This window comes from Haliotis rubra, unplaced genomic scaffold (assembly GCF_003918875.1).
Source record: "Haliotis rubra isolate DU_JTF1 unplaced genomic scaffold, ASM391887v1 Scf12, whole genome shotgun sequence".
NCBI classification, from domain to species: Eukaryota; Metazoa; Mollusca; class Gastropoda; order Lepetellida; family Haliotidae; genus Haliotis; species Haliotis rubra.
In genome coordinates, this window is record NW_025765114.1 from 2468037 (window position 1) to 2487360 (window position 19324).

At 39.9% G+C, this 19324-nt stretch overlaps 1 protein-coding gene across 1 annotated transcript in view; it reads right to left on the reverse strand.

Annotated features, from left to right (window-relative positions):
• Positions 1-19324, reverse strand: part of LOC124261997 — a 119649-nt gene that overhangs the window by 86980 nt on the left and 13345 nt on the right. The window contains 1 exon segment of the mRNA XM_046696397.1: positions 14460-14542. Within this exon segment, the coding sequence (XP_046552353.1) occupies positions 14460-14542 (83 nt within the window).

Sequence of the window (19324 nt, forward strand, 5' to 3'; positions counted from 1 at the left end):
CATAGGTGTTATACAAGTAACAGCAACACTCTCACAATGGGAACACCTCAATGTAGCTCACCTGACTCCAGGCTGATTTCCAGCATCCCTTGTTTGTTTTGGGGTACTGACCATTGAACATTGAATTGTGAAATCTAACTGCTGTGTATATAATCATATCCTGATAGCATGGATCGGTGTTCTTGATATCAAGCACTAGTTTGCTAGGGCTAGTTTCCATTGCTTGTCATGCAACATAAACTGACAATTACTCACTCACATATTATGATTTTAAGAATGTAAGGGCCTAATTTATGGAAATGAAACCAGCCTGCCCCAGTCAAATCCTTGATGCACCTCTTGCTCTATATAACATTATATATAACGCTGATGATGTAATGATGATTTAGTACCAAACTTATTCTGGGTCTGACAAGATCAAGTTTATCTGACTTCATTCGACCACTGTCCATGTAATCATTTGATCCAAGCCAGCTCCTCCTTGTGTTTTCTAGCTCAAGTCTGTGTTCTTTGAGCCCTGCATGTGATTAAAGAAATCCCTCACTACTAAAAACACACCCTCTTTGGCAAGTCCCTATTTTGGTCACACTCTTATTTTCCATGGCTTTCAGATCTTTTCAAATTGATTTCCTTGGGATGTCAACATATAAAGTTATTGTATGTGCAAATGCATTTGATCAATTTTCTTTTAAAAAATATATGTGACTTTCTGTTTCTCCAATCCATCAAAAATGGTGCAATTTGGCAAAAGGAAAATGTATTTAACCTAGGCATGTTTCTTGTACCTTCTGATTGTAAATCCATAATACACCTAAACCAGTGAAAGCCCACAGTCCAAGAACCAAAAGTTGATAAAATCAAGAAAAGATCTGATAATATGTGACAGTATGTGCCCACCATTGAGAGGTGAATTGCTTAATCATCATACACCGACCCCAGCATTAAACATAGTAACTCTGTGTGATAAAGAACATGGTGGTGTGTGTATACAGCTGAAATGTGAAGGTATGTGAATGACTGTGCAGCGCTCATGTGCAATACAGGTGCACAGATGCTGGATCTGCAAGCATGTTGCTCATCATGTAGACATGAATATATGTCTGTACATACATATGGCACCACCTGCATCCAAGAGCCTGTGACTTCCTTGTCCAAATTATACCATGTTACGCAGCCATTTAAAAATCATCTACTCAGTTCTTCTGCTTTTACATATTCAAATATACTTCCGACACAAAGGTCTTTGAATGGCATTTAGAAGTGATACACATAAGGAAGAGAGGTTTATTAAGGAAGTCATTTCCCACATAAACTATCACCATCATCTCATAGCAAACACTAAACATCGTAATGACTACGGATAGATTTGCCTGTTCACCTTTCAAACCATTCCACTGAACTTAAGTCTACTAAAAAGCCAAGACATCACTTCAACTTTCACTTCAAATGCACATCCCTTCCTATCATAGAGCCAGTGCTGAACGGTTCCTGTATGAGAATCGATTCTCTTTAACACATTTTGGATATATAATAGAATTACACTCTCTCCTGAGCTTTAAAGGTGCCCAATGTGAATTGATGAGGCCATGTGTGGCAAGGAAATTTACATATCGTGTTTCTCTCCTTCATTAGCAAGATGTCACATCAAGGTCACATGAAGGTCTCCTCACATTTCAATTTGTGCCTACACATGACACATATATATATTTTACTAAACAATGTCAATGCTATATTACACAAATTTGTTGCTGAAAACATACAATCTCCAATTTCCATGGAATACCAGAGCACCAAATATGTCATGAGACGGTCACACTGACCTGACTGCATGATCATGATTATGTTCGCTGCCTGTCAGTGACGTGGCCTCAGTATATCAACCACTGGCTTGTTTGAACCAAACAGCTCAGAGCATCCACTATTTCACCAAACAAACATCTCACTCAACATGTTCCATGGAACAACACACTCACAGCCTATGGCAGTATATCTGAAAATATATCAAGAACGTTGAAGGCAGTTTGATGAAACTTGAAAATCATCCATATTCTCCTGAATGTGAAGAAATAGTACACAAAGGTACATGATGTTCATGGCCAACTTGTTACTTGTTAACAGTGCAGTTAACTATAGTCAGAGTCCAGAACAAACATCAAAATGATTATGGCAGAGTACAAAATGTCCGCCTGACACTGTACTTACATCCATCCATCCATCCATCCATCCATCCATCCATCCATCCATCCATCCATCCATCCATCCATCCATCCATCCATCCATCCATACATACATACATACATACATACATACATACATACATACATACATACATACATACATACATACAAACATTTGTATAGCGCCGATATCCAGTACAACTGCTCAAAGGCGCTTTGTTTTCCCTCGATCATTGGATGTCCATCACAACGGCACATCTTATTTTCAATCTGAACTCCCTGGGGAGCATACAACTCTTGCTGCCTACAAGGCGCACCGAGTTAATGTGGCTTTCCCATCCTTACGATACTTGTATTTCATTGTAACATGGAAATCAAAAAGACATGTAGAAATTTGAAACTTGTACAAAAGACATGTTCCCCTAAAGGGACCATTATAGTCTTATCACCCCAATGGTACATTGGGGAGACAGATACTCCATTGGGACACTGTCTTGGTCTTGCAGCTGACTAGACAGATACACACTGGGACACTGTCTTGGTCTTGCAGCTGAGTAGACAGATACACACTGGGACAATGTCTTGGTCTTGCAGCTGAGTAGACAGATATTCCACTGGGACACTGTCTTGGTCTTGCAGCTGAGAAGACAGATACACTCTGGGACACTGTCTTGGTCTTGCAGCTGAGTAGACAGATACACACTGGGACACTGTCTTGGTCTTGCAGCTGAGTAGACAGATACACACTGGGACACTGTCTTGGTCTTGCAGCTGAGTAGACAGATACACACTGGGACAATGTCTTGGTCTTGCAGCGGAGTAGACAGATATTCCACTGGGACACTGTCTTGGTCTTGCAGCTGAGTAAACAGATACACACTGGGACAATGTCTTGGTCTTGCAGCTGAGTAGACAGATACACACTGGGACACTGTCTTGGTCTTGCAGCTGAGTAGACAGATACACACTGGGACAATGTCTTGGTCTTGCAGCGGAGTAGACAGATATTCCACTGGGACACTGTCTTGGTCTTGCAGCTGAGTAAACAGATACACACTGGGACAATGTCTTGGCCTTGCAGCTGAGTAGACAGATACACACTGGGACACTGTCTTGGTCTTGCAGCTGAGTAGATATTCCGCAGGGACACTGTCAGCCCATGTACATTGATGGAGGATCACAAACTACCTCACAAACATCTAATGAATATCAGGCTTTCAAGACCACAGTAGGACTTTACATGATTAAGTGCAGAAAAAGGACACTCATCTCACATGCTTATGTAAAAACAGACCGATTTTAAAAAGTTCGTTTTATCATGATTAAAAGGAAACACCACTTGGACCATAATATTCTCCCATCATTATCCAATATGCTTTAAATTTAAAACTGAAGTTGGTGTGTCAGCTGTGCTGAACACAGGAGCTGAGTGAATGAGGCTGGAATTAAAGGTTGCTGGTGGAAGGCAGGGCTGTTCACACAACAGGGGCCCTTTTATCTCTCGTCCTCCTGCCTTGATAAACACTCCATTGCAAACACAACACAAGAACATTGTTCTTGTCAAACTGGGATGCCACGTTTGAAGATATTTGAAATGCAATTCTACTCTTTGTCTTGGTGGGGGTTAATTTCCAGTTGGTATTACTCATTCATATATTAACATACAACACCATGAATATTTCACTACAGTTTTCTAGACAAAGAGAATACAAGAGAAATCCATTTACATCAAACACTGTGGCATTGTGGCTGTATGTTTTCTTTGTATTAAGTTGACTGACACAAATGAGAATTATCTTTCCACACACCATCAGCTGCTCCCAAGCAACACTGAAATCAGTTCACCATAAACATAGTGAACGACAATTTTAATTTGAACAAGAACAAATTTTAAATGTATCACCAAAAATAGCATAGCTTTTATCAAGGAATTGTCATACCAGTTTAATACTTGTAATCATGCCATGTTCTGGTGTCATAATTGATAAATCAACAGATCATCATGATCAAATGACATATCTTCTGTGATTGTGAATATTCTTGATATCACTGTTTCAAATCAGTCACATCAGTTAAAGAAATTTTAGCTTCACAATTGGAACCATATAGCTGGAAGACAAAGTACAGTCCTGTTTGGTCAAGGGGCATTAGTATGATTATCAAACATTTGTGAGCTTCTTCTTCAAGTTCCAATGTCCACTGTTGATTCAGGCTTCTGTTCATCAACCTGACAACATTTCTGATATGGCATCATACATCCGGAGTTGATCTCCAGTTAATCACATCATGTAAATCACACATGCAGTTTCAGCTCTTTAAGACAATACTTCGCCAATAAAATGTGCATCTCCCTGCTAGCTACCAGGAATCTTTACCATGGAACATTATATCATATCCCTATTCAGCCCATCTATCTCCCCAGGTCTCCTCCTTACACCTTTGCTGGCAAGGATAAACACTGCAAGGAATTCACACATCTTTAATATCAAAGCTCAGGAATATGCTTGGTTCTGCATTCCTGCTGAAAGCATTCTCCCTTTCCTCTTTTACCCCCCATCTAGATTATTCAGAAAACCATAAACTCCCCTGTGTCAGAGAGATCACAAATATCTGTCTCGTTCCTTCTCAAGTCAGAATTGTCTTGTGTTATCAGTTTCTTTGCATCATAAATCTGCAGGGGTGAAGTACCCTGGCAGCCATTTGGAGGTTGAGGAGGGGAGGTGCAGCCAGACCAGGACTGCAGGGAGAAGCCTGATTCAAGTCCTGTTTTCCAACATTACACATCAGGCTGGACTTTCCGTGCAATATTCATTTCACTCCATCATGAGGTATTATATAATGTTTCTTCAATGCAATAGCCAATTGTACTGCAGACCTGTGGCATATCTGCATGGTAAGGAAATAAATCAGAATGATAGATGGTACAGTCTGTCCTCATTACTTACTTGTGCCTCACCCCTGCCAATACAAAATGGATTGTGTGACTCAGAAAAATGATGTACAAGCTAATGTGTCATGTTGATTATTGGATTTTTAAATTCTTTTCCAGTTTTTCAATCATCATAATTATAACATGGTACAATATGAATCCATTCCATAACATCAACATAATGCCACATACTCCTATCTAAATCTGACCATGCATCTTCATTATGGCCTTCAAAACGTTGGAAAGCCTGTTAACTGTAACCCTGCCATAACACCTACAGTGCTTACTGTATGCTGAGTGATGAGCATGATCGTGTAGTAACAAAACTGTGGCCATTAAACACTCACTAGAAGTACTCATCATCATATGGATGTAAATCTTGTACAGCCTGTGTTCTAGAAAGCCAAAATCAGTCACCAACAGTGAATTACCAGTAATGCAACAGTTTGGTTTACAGCCTCAGACATAATCTGTTATCCAAGTTGCAGCTCCTTCCTGTCCTTGATTTGCTATGATTATCACTGATTGCTACTTCTTCCAGCATAAGGGTCGTTAGACTAACAACTAGTCTCTGAAATGAACATATTTTACAGAAAAAAAGCTCATAGTGACAAAAAAATATAATGAAAAGGAGCCTTGAGACTTTCTTCATTTTCAGCCTGAAGCTGTGGAAATCTAGACTTGCCACATTTTCTAGACTTGCGTGGGATTTCTTGGATATATTTGCTTCAGGGTCTGTATAACAGACTAAGGGGCCATGTGTTAGCCTAGTGGTTAAAGTGTTCGCTCGTCACGCTGAAGACCGGGTTCGATTCCCCACATGGGTACAATGTGTAAAGCCCCATTATGCTGTCTCCCCGCTGTGATATTGCTGGAATATTGCTAAAAGCGGCGTAAAACCAAACTCACTCACTCACTCAAGCATACCTGTCAAATATGGGTGTTGAGATTGTAGAGATCTACTGCTAGTGAAAGACAAACAATGTTACTACCTTACAGAAAAACAACATTCCACAGGAAACAGTCATTCTACATGTTTTATTTCCTGAAGGTGAGTGCAAGTCTCCCTTGACAAATTCTCTTGAAAGATAACAAGAGAAGAACTTGAGAAAAGTAAGCCATAAATACCAAACTATTGTCTCAGATGTACAGAATCCATGATGTCTGTCAAACCATCTAATGCAACATGTCTATCTTTTTCAGTTTTTTTCATTTACTACTCATCATTGTTTAGAACATATTCAGTTTATCTTGTATCCATGACAACAAGCAAATGATAACACAGGAAATGTGAAAGTTTAATGACTACCACTTGGACAGAGAAAGGCCTATCTTACAGCAGTCGGAAGTTGTTATGATACCAGATTTTATCTTGAACCCAACATGAACCAGGTGCAGGTTGTGGTGAAATAACCAGCCCCTCTACAGTAGAGGTATTACAGGTACGTCCATGTACACATACATGCTTGGGGGCACCTGCTGGCTCTGGAACATCAAACTGCTATATCACCAGTGAGGAGGAACACTTGAACGTGACTGTCCTTCTCAAAGAGGAGGCTGATATAAGTTTGACTCATCTGAACATTTTACACATTTCGAAACAAATTCTAAAAGCCTGTTGTAATACAAAAAATGATATCCCATGTTAATGTCACTACAATGGAGAACAGCACATGCTAAACAAGCAATTGATAATGAAAAGGACAAAAGTATTACATTTTCCAAACATGATATACCAGGGCAATTATGTAATTGCATTTGGGATTACAACATAAGTTGGAGCAAAATAAGGGAAAATGAATCTGCCAGACCGGACAATCAATTGGAATTTTAACAGAACACTGTGTCAACTAAAGTAGTTGAATGTTAATAGCAGTATGATTAGTTGTACTGAAGAGGTGCCAGTAGTAGCTCTGTGGTGGTGGTATTTCTCTTTAATGAAAATAGTCTTTGATCATCTTGGTAGTATTCAGTGTTGTAGGAGATGGAAGTGTGTCATTGTGATAAGGTTGAAGTAAAATGATGACTGTGAGACAAAACCCTGGTTATCTGTTGGCAGTGATCACGTATGACAGTGGTGGTGGTTGTTTGGTTGAGTTGAGGCAGGGTTATGGTTGTGGTAGTGAGAGTGTTATGATTGAAGAATGACAAGGTGCTGCAACTGTGAATAAAAACAGGCTGTGTGTTTTTGAGAGCTGCTTCCAGACCAGCATGACTTTATATTCTTACATCCAATACAAACCATTCAATTTCACAACTCTGTGTATCCCTATTATTGCTGCAACCAAAGCAGATTTATGAGCACATAGCATCCACTCCATCCAAGTTGCCTACTTGAAGCCACGGTTCTCATACAACAACTGAATAGAGCAATAACTATACATCATTCTATTGATCACAGACTAAGTGCATGTCTTATCTACATGCAGCAATAACATGCAATCTGATGACCCATGACCTCAGCTCAAACAATCCACTGTCACAGCACCACACCATGTGTAGACCCACAAATACAGTCCAAAGTTACAGCACCACAGCATGTGTAGACCCACAAATACAGTCCACTATTACAGCACAACAGTATGTGTAGACCCACAAATACAGCCTACTGTTACAGCAGCACAGCATGTGTAGACCCACAAATACAGTCCACTATTACAGTACAACAGTATGTGTAGACCCACAAATACAGACCTACTGTTACAGCAGCACAGCATGTGTAGACCCACAAATACAGTCCACTATTACAGTACAACAGTATGTGTAGGCCCACAAATACAGACAACTATTACAGCACCACAGCATGTATAGAACAACAAATAGTCTACTGTCACAGCACCACAGCACGTGTAGACCCACAAATACAGTCCAAAGTTACAGCACCACAGCATGTGTAGACCCACAAATACAGTCCACTGTCACAGCACCACAGCATGTGTAGACCCACAAATACAGTCCACTGTTACAGCACCACAGCATGTGTAGACCCACAAATACAGTCTACTGTTACAGCACCACAGCATGTGTAGACCCACAAATACAGCCTATTGTTACAGCACCACAGCATGTATAGACCCACAAATACAGACCACTGTTACAGCACCACAGTATGTGTAGACCCACAAATACAGTCCACTGTTACAGACCACAAATACAGTCCACTGTTACAGCACAACAGTATGTGTAGACCCACAAATACAGTCCACTGTTACAGCACCACAGCATGTGTAGACCCACAAATACAGACCACTGTTACAGCACCACAGTATGTGTAGACCCACAAATACAGACCACTGTTACAGCACCACAGCATGTGTAGACCCACAAATACAGACCACTGTTACAGCACCACAGTATGTGTAGACCCACAAATACAGACCACTGTTACAGCACCACAGTATGTGTAGACCCACAAATACAGACCACTGTCACAGCACCACAGCATGTGTAGACCCACAAATACAGACCACTGTTTAGTGTTACACCACAGCATGTGTAGACCCACAAATACAGACCACTGTTACAGCACAACAGCATGTGTAGACCCACAAATACAGACCACTGTTACAGCACCACAGCACCACAGTATGTAGACCCACAAATACAGACCACTGTTACAGCACCACACACAAATACAGACAGCATGTGTGTAGACCCACAAATACAGACCACTGTTACAGCACCACAGCATGTGTAGACCCACAAATACAGACCACTGTTACAGCACCACAGTATGTGTAGACCCACAAATACAGACCACTGTTACAGCACCACAGCATGTGTAGACCCACAAATACAGACCACTGTTACAGCACCACAGCATGTGTAGACCCACAAATACAGACCACTGTTACAGCACCACAGCATGTGTAGACCCACAAATACAGACCACTGTTACAGCACCACAGTATGTGTAGACCCACAAATACAGACCACTGTTACAGCACAACAGTATGTGTAGACCCACAAATACAGTCCACTGTTACAGCACCACAGCATGTGTAGACCCACAAATACAGACCACTGCCACAGCACCACAGCATGTGTAGACCCACAAATACAGACCACTGTCACAGCACCACAGCATGTGTAGACCCACAAATACAGACCACTGTCACAGCACCACAGCATGTGTAGACCCACAAATACAGCCCACTGTCACAGCACCACAGCATGTGTAGACCCACAAATACAGCCCACTGCCACAGCACCACAGCATGTGTACACCCACAAATACAGACCACTGTCACAGCACCACAGCATGTGTACACCCACAAATACAGCCTACTATTACAGCTCCACAGCATGTGTAGACCCACAAATACAGTCCACTGTCACAGCACCACAGCATGTGTAGACCCACAAATACAGCCTACTGTTACAGCACCACAGCATGTGTAGACCCACAAATACAGTCTACTGTTACAGCACCACAGTATGTGTAGACCCACAAATACAGACTACTGTTACAGCACCACAGCATGTGTAGACCCACAAATACAGTCCACTGTTACAGCACCACAGCATGTGTAGACCCACAAATACAGTCTACTGTTACAGCACCACAGCATGTGTAGACCCACAAATACAGTCCACTGTTACAGCACCACAGTATGTGTAGACCCACAAATACAGACCACTGTTACAGCACCACAGCATGTGTAGACCCACAAATACAGACCACTGTCACAGCACCACAGCATGTGTAGACCCACAAATACAGTCCACTGTTACAGCACCACAGTATGTGTAGACCCACAAATACAGACCACTGTCACAGCACCACAGCATGTGTAGACCCACAAATACAGTCCACTGTTACAGCACCACAGCATGTGTAGACCCACAAATACAGTCCACTGTTACAGCACCACAGTATGTGTAGACCCACAAATACAGACCACTGTCACAGCACCACAGTATGTGTAGACCCACAAATACAGTCCACTGTTACAGCACCACAGTATGTGTAGACCCACAAATACAGACCACTGTTACAGCACCACAGCATGTGTAGACCCACAAATACAGACCACTGTTACAGCACCACAGCATGTGTAGACCCACAAATACAGACCACTGTTACAGCACCACAGCATGTGTAGACCCACAAATACAGTCCACTGTCACAGCACCACAGCATGTGTAGACCCACAAATACAGTCTACTGTTACAGCACCACAGTATGTGTAGACCCACAAATACAGTCCACTGTTACAGCACCACAGTATGTGTAGACCCACAAATACAGCCCACTGTTACAGCACCACAGCATGTGTAGACCCACAAATACAGTCTACTGTTACAGCACCACAGCATGTGTAGACCCACAAATACAGTCCACTGTTACAGCACCACAGCATGTGTAGACCCACAAATACAGTCCACTGTCACAGCACCACAGTATGTGTAGACCCACAAATACAGTCCACTGTTACAGCACCACAGCATGTGTAGACCCACAAATACAGACCACTGTCACAGCACCACAGCATGTGTAGACCCACAAATACAGACCACTGTTACAGCACCACAGTATGTGTAGACCCACAAATACAGTCCACTGTTACAGCACCACAGCATGTGTAGACCCACAAATACAGTCCACTGTTACAGCACCACAGCATGTGTAGACCCACAAATACAGACCACTGTCACAGCACCACAGCATGTGAAGATCCACAAATACAGCCCACTGTTACAGCACCACAGCATGTGTAGACCCACAAATACAGTCCACTGTTACAGCACAACAGTATGTGTAGACCCACAAATACAGACCACTGTCACAGCACCACAGCATGTGTAGATCCACAAATACAGACCACTGTTACAGCACCACAGCATGTGTAGACCCACAAATACAGCCCACTGTCACAGCACCACAGCATGTGTAGACCCACAAATACAGACCACTGTTACAGCACCACAGCATGTGTAGACCCACAAATACAGCCCACTGTTACAGCAGCAGAGCTGGTCTAGACCAACAAATGACCTACAAAACAGCTTGATACAAGGCTGTAAGGCCAGCAATTATCTTCATTACCACAATTATTCTTATCATACAAAACAAGGCTGACATTAGCATACAGAATCTACTTGCATGATAACAACTTCACACAAAGAGGCAAAAAGGCACAGCACTGGCAGAGAGACAAGCCAGGGCCATTTCATCAATTTCGCAATTTCTCTCAGGAGATTTTGCAGACATGATTATAGTTTTAAGAAATTTATTCACTGTACTGAATACACTGGGGAACTCTAAAGGATGATGTGTTTTGGTGTGAAAAATGTTATTTTGAATGTGGCTGGATGGGAGGGCTAGGACTGAGGGCAACTCCTGAGTTGAGTTGAAAGGTCCCCGTAGTATTGCCGGTTGCTTCTACAGTGAAAGATGCACTGAGTGCAGGTTGTGTCACAGCCGCCACTCACCTGCAACCTTCTCAACAAGATTCATGCATACACGAACACTTTTACTGGTTATGTTTCACTTCCTGTTTGAAACTAGCTTAATACCATAAACATTGAAAACAAAACATCAAAAACATTATATATGACTAATTAGAAAGCTATTAATTTTTTCAACATCTTATTCCAAAACTAAATCTGTCACTCAAATACATTTTCTTGCTATAATGCAAGTCTGTAATACTGCCATGGTGATTCAAGCCAAACATTTGTGGGTTTTTAACTTATGAAGGAAGCACACATTTTATGAGCAGGATATCCACAACAAAAATAAATACACATGTTCAAATTGGGAAATTGCATCCAGTCAAACTGTTACAAGTACTTCCTTTACAACCACTTTGAAAAAAGTAGAAGCCATGACCCCTGAGGATAGCAGACGTCAACCAGACGACATGTTTACTTTGCACTGATGATTACTTTAATTCATTTGAAATAAGGATATATTTGTTGGTGGTGATATAATGTTTGTAAACATTGTATCATTCTAAAAGCCCTGCCCAGACAATTTCAGACAAATTTCTCTCAACGAATTCTATTAATACAACAGTGTATCTTCTGAACATAAATATTTGCTGAAACAAGCAATTATACAATTCAATGTTTTGAAGGGAGTCGACTCCTCTTCTACCAGAAGAGGTGATTGGAGAATTAAGGACACTGGCTGTCTGTGGTACCTGGTCTGTCTGTGTCAAAACAACATCATCAGAATCACTCTTACAACCAGCATTAAGTACAAACACATACATGAATTTTCCTCATCATTACTTAAGGGACCCGTGAAGATGGATGTTAGATTTGATCTTCAGTAACCCATACTTGTCATAAAGGACTACTAATGGCATCAGGTCATCATGTGTAGATGCTCATGACGTCAATCACTGGACAGTCTGGGCCAGATTCGGGTATTTATGATGGCCGTCATATAGCTGGAATATTGCAGGACTCTGTTTCATAATGATAGATAACCATGATAATGTTTGATGGTAAACCTGCATGTTACCCTGATCAGTGTTTGAGCTGTACGATGAAAGTGCCTGTCAATATTCAGGCTAGACAAATCAATCGGTCTCTGGCAGCATAATCAACAATCAGTGGTGTCAGGGCACAATGACATGTATTCTTCATCAACTGGCTCTTGTAACAATGATATTGGGATAATGGGACCTCTTTCGCATTCCAGTAGAGAACTGATCCCTGGAAACCTAAATAGACTTGTGTCACCACTCCACCAGGCTTTTGGTTTTTATCAACTACATGCCTCCTGGTACAAATTCAACTATTACAGGTCAGATGATTCCTATTGGAGCCTGTGCCGCAAAACTACATTCACTCACTCACTCATTGTCATTGAATGTGTATTGTTTCAGTATCATCCCCATGTCAGTCTGGAAGCTATAAAGTCTCAATGCAAGTGAGTGAAGCATCAGTATCTGAGATACACTACATTGTATAAATACACAACTTTTCAAGTGTCGTAAATATGACCAAAATTGTACAATGAACATTCACTCATTTTAAAAAACAACAACAAAATGTAAATGAAAAATTACGTCCACAAATGCAGATACTTTCTGGCAAACCAAACCATAAGGACAGTTCAGGTGCAGTAAACTACAGTGAGAATTGTCCACCTTCTACCCATGTAAACCTTGCAAGCAGCCATTATTCAGTGAGTAATCTCCATTACAAAGAAATGAGAAATGCTACATGTAACATAATGTGATAGAAATCACTGCACCAGCACGACAAAGATTGACACTCGTTACATGTGAAAACATGACACCATTTATCAACCTTTTTCCGCTGTTTACCCCAGAGATCCTGTCAGAAATGGGCCTGCACTTTCATTGCCGGCAACCCCCAAAGGACCCTGTATCCTAACATGGAGCACTTCCTTCCTCCGTGTTTCTGCCAGAGATATTAGCACACCCTCGTGACCTTTTCAATCCAGTATTACGACTGCTTGAACCGTTGTCGGGACAGGAATCTTGTGAGACAATTACCTGGCTCATCTGTTTTGGACATGTCTGATTTGTCCACGCTGACGGCAGCATTTTTTTGTTACCTTTGTTCTGATTACACATGCTTACAGTCAACTGACTTCATACATGGCATCCAAGATTGCTGTTCAGATGGTATTTATGTTCTTTTCACCCATGACCTTCTGATGAAGATTGCTGATCAGAAATAAAGTGTGTTTTTGCGACAACTTTGTCATGAATCCTTTGAACATCTGAATAGTTTGATCAGGACTAAAATTTGCATTGAGGTCAAAGAAGAAATGAAAATATTTGAAATTTTGTAAGTTTGAGATCAAAGATCATGACTTGTGAAGACAGAGGGCCTCAGTTGGGATCTACTTTGCCAACAGTCATTACTGCACAGGGAAACAAAAAGAGGCCATTGACAGTTCTGCTGGAAATATGATCAGGTAAATTACTAAGTTCACTTTCCTGATACCATACATCATTATGACCTACTCAGCATCTCAATGATGTGACAGTTACTCCATCACTTAATATCCACAGTGCTTTTCATGTTTCCATATTCACAGAAACATGTCAATGTTCAAACAAAACATATTGGTATTTCCTCCACCTAAAATACCTCCTTCCACACACAAAATATGACTTAAATAATATGTGAGTTTTTATAATTTACATCAGAAACACTCAGCCATATAGATTAGTTTATTACTACTACTCTCCTGACTGAATCCTTTAAATGCTGGAATTAATTGCTGTTTACCATCATCTGTGTGTTGGATGAGTGTAACTGTATGTCTGTTGATGAGACAGATCTTCAATAACACAATACACAGGCATTTATTGGGTTGACATCGGTATCTTCACTGGTTATGAATTACAGCTATATCTCACCTGGTAGAAGACAGATGCCATGGCTCCGTTGAGTCGGTTGATTTTGATAATGTTGGTGCCGTTGCTCACATAGAGGAAATTACCTGAAACACAAAAAGAGCCAGTTTACATGGAATTCTATAAGTCCTTTGAGGGTGAACACATGACACTGTCATCTATGGTGCTGCTATTTTCTTGCATAGCGGGGCATGCAAGAAGTTAGACTTGCACAAATCTCTAAGGTAATAATTTTTAGTTTAAATGATAATTTCTAAAATCCATATCTAGCAAGAAGTCAGTCTATGGATGTAAGTTCGAATCATGGTGTTTCTAGTTTTGTAAGCACTGTAACTGTGCCCTTGGGTTTAACCAAAGTCTGGAACTTGCATCACTTCCATATGTAGCTGACTTGCCTGTATGTAACTAGAATACTGTCCAAAGTGGCGGTAAACCAAACTCACTCACTCCATATATGTAGCTCACTCGCCGGTATGTAACTAGAATACTGTCCAAAGTGGCGATAAACCAAACTCACTCACTCACAATACTTCTATGAAAAATGTCATTTTGTGTATTATTTATGATCAACAGAAATTAGAAAAAGGGAAAATTCTAGAAGATTTGGTAACTATGTCATTTGAACATAAGACAATAAGTTTCAGTTTGAAATGTAATGCCCTCAATATATAGCTGAACACTTTCCATAGAGTGTATGCCTAATTCATAGAAATGAAGACAGGTTTTTGATGAAACAAACCCTGAAACTTTTCAAATGCAAATCTGTCCCAGAACTGCAGATAACTTTTTAGGTCATTGAGTTATGTACTCGCTTGTTGTAATCTCAATTGGGTATCCTAATTTTCCTTTGAGTAACCAAATAAATTGTACCCACCTCACTCAAACTCAATTGGGTATTTTGTCATTTTCCATTTATTGTTAAAATATAATAAAGTTAAAATGTGAGTGTTTGTTATTTATATTTGATCTGTAATATGAGAAACAATAAGAAAGACCGCAAGTTGTCAAGTTCATGTCCTGAAACAGAACCTCAGTTATTTTATCTATCCACTGGTACGCAAGCTAAGATTTGACACTTTTGTGTGTACGCATGTAACATCACTTCTATTGAGTATTTACAAAAATTCAAGCGTACTTGTACGCAATAGACTTAATAGGAATTGAGTTTTCACATAAATATTTGCGTAATTTACGCAGATACGCAGCTTATCTCTACCTCTGCTGTCCCACTTAGCAGAATGAGTTGAAATACTCATTTTTTAAAAGGTAGGAATGTTTTAATTGCCTTTTTTAATATCCTAAAAGGATAGGTTTTTTTAAGAAGGAGAAGAATCATCTTTTCAAAGTTTGAAATGTTTCCACATTTGAGGAGGAGCCCCATCTTACACATCAGCACTAGCTGCACTTCATTGATACATGAATGTCATGTACCCAGCCACTTGAGGTGATAAACAAGCCTCTTTAACTAGAGTTGTGAGATTGTCTTTTGACATGATGTTAACAGCAGTGTAATGTACATTTCTCCTCCAACCTAACCCAGTGTAATAAACATTGTCAGCAGCTCTGACTGGACTCACCAGCATGATTACCTCATTATTTATTACTTACACCAATAGCCGGGCAAGTCCCTGGCCGCAGACCAGCTTAGCTGTACCAAGATCCACCATAAACCCAATTGACTTCCCAAGTGTACAAATAAACCTGTCAAGCTGTCCCTTCTCAGTATATCTATGACATTCACCATTGGTCAATTTGATCTCCATGCACCTAGTAAGATCGGATCTAACTGCACAGGTGTCTAGACCTGGTAAATTAGACAATACTGATCGTATTGGTAGCCATGGCGACTCTACAGGTGACAGTACAGGTGACATGAATGAAAGATCAGACAAGATTCTGGTTGAATGTCAGGAAGTTCTGACCCTTGGTAGGAATTTGGGGATTCAAATGGACTAATAATATATAATAAAATAGCTGGAAGATTATCTCTACTAATAGTGGAAAGGTGATTTTAACCAAGAATCTTGAAGTGTCAAGAACTTGGCTTAGTATACGACCCAGACTTTAATGAACCTATGACAACTGAACAGAGCATGTGCATAGGACTCGTTCAACAAAGCAGACTTACTGCTTCTGCTATTGTAGTTGAGAGAGTCATGGACTAAGATCACTTTGTGCAATGGAGCCATTAGGGCTTATTTTTCACCTGAAACTGGCAGCCAACACTGGCAGTATACTGATTACAAGTGTTCTAGAACCAATCAGTTTCAGTAAGCATGTGAAAATGTTTCAAATGGACCAGGATTCTTGTTTCAGGACTGTTTAGAAGTGTTATAATTTCTCCTCAACCTCCATGAACTGAACATTCTTGGACATATTTCACTGCGTACCTGCAACAAATCATTCCACACTGTCTGGCTGATGGAAAGCCTGCTCTGACATTCCAAGTGAATTATTGGCTGTTTACACAGTAATTTCAGCCACTACTTACAGATCTGTGGGTTTATTGGAGGTATTAAATAAACATCCCTGTGAGGGATACAGTGTATACTGGAGTTTCACAACATGATGCAAACACGCTAGCATAATTGCCTGTCAATCACCTGTCAATCAGATGCCTTGTGACTTAATTAGTTGTGTGAGTAAGTATTTCATTACAAGACTCCAGAAGCATTGACCATCTTAATTGACTGGCCTGAAGTTACGCATCCATATTGTCTTCAATTATCTGGTTGTGTAAACTGATCAAAAGAAGTACTGACTTAATATACATGAGCTGATGTCTATAATCCAATATACATGAGCTGATGTATATAATCCAATATACATAAGCTGATGTCTATAATCCAATATACATGAGCTGATGTCTATAATCCAATATACATGAGCTTAAGTCTATAATCCAATATACATGAGCTGATGTCTATAATCCAATATACATGAGCTGATGTATATAATCCAATATAAATGAGCTGATGTCTATAATCCAATATACATGAGCTGATGTCTATAATCCAATATACATGAGCTGATGTCTATAATCCAATATACATGAGCTGATGTCTATAATCCAATATACATGAGCTGATGTCTATAATCCAATATACATGAGCTGATGTCTATAATCCAATATACATGAGATGATGTCTATAATCCAATATACATGAGCTTAAGTCTATAGTCTATACATGAGCTGATGTCTATAATCCAATATACATGAGCTGATGTCTATAATCCAATATACATGAGCTGATGTCCATAATCCAATATACATGAGCTGATGTCTATAATCCAATATACATGAGCTGATGTCTATAATCCAATATACATGAGATGATGTCTATAATCCAATATACATGAGATGATGTCTATAATCCAATATACATGAGCTTAAGTCTATAATCCAATATACATGAGCTGATGTCTATAATCCAATATACATGAGCTGATGTCTATAATCCAATATACATGAGCTGATGTATATAATCCAATATACATGAGCTGATGTCTATAATCCAATATACATGAGCTGATGTCTATAATCCAATATACATGAGCTTAAGTCTATAATCCAATATACATGAGCTGATGTCTATAATCCAATATACATGAGCTGATGTCTATAATCCAATATACATGAGCTGATGTCTATAATCCAATATACATGAGCTGATGTCTATAATCCAATATACATGAGCTGATGTATATAATCCAATATACATGAGCTGATGTCTATAATCCAATATACATGAGATGATGTCTATAATCCAATATACATGAGCTGATGTCTATAATCCAATATACATGAGATGATGTCTATAATCCAATATACATGAGATGATGTCTATAATCCAATATACATGAGATGATGTATATAATCCAATATACATGAGCTGATGTCTATAATCCAATATACATGAGATGATGTCTATAATCCAATACTGGAAGGGTTTCATATCCTGTATTTGTGTTATACCTTTAATACATGTATGTTTGTCTAGGTGTAAGGGACCGTTCATAATTTGTGGCTGGGGGTGGGGTTTGTTTTTTTATGAGGATTTTAGGGGTGTGTGTGTGTGGTTCCACCCATTTTGTTCTGGGGAGCTAGGGGGGTCAGCAATTTTGTACACACGTACTAGGGGGGTCAGCAATTTTGTACATAAAAATATGTTTGAAATTATGCTTAGAAATTTTAGTGGAGGGGGGGTCATTGACTTTGTACATGAAATGCAGGGGGGTCACTTATTTTGTACATAAATTTCTGTGTGTGTGTGTGTGGTGTGTCATTCACATTGTACATGCTTCTCCATACAAATCATCATCACCCCCTAGCCATAAATTATGAACAGTCCCTAATGCTGCTTTGATTGACTGCATGTTAGTTATATCATGGTATTACAGCTCAGTATGGTAGGAAGTCCTAAAGTGATGGAGGTGTCAGATGTTTACCACTTTCATCCAACTTAAAGCATTGGTATGGAACTAACCAACCAAAACATTCAACTGGTTCTAGCCAGGCAGACACACTCTGGGTCATCGGAACACTGAAAGCTGAATATTCATGTTACATGGACAGTGAGCTAAAAACCACGCCAACTAGCTGTAACAAGAGAATTACTGAAGAAACAACTATTTATAACACATGAAATAGCCAACATACAATGTCATACTGCTCATGAAATAGCCAATATACCATGTCATACTGCTCATGAAATAGCCAATATACCATGTCATACTGCTCATGAAATAGCCAATATACAATGTCATACTGCTCATGAAATAGCTAATATACCATGTCATACAGCTCATGAAATAGCCAACATACAATGTCATACTGCCCATGAAATAGCCAATATACAATGTCATAC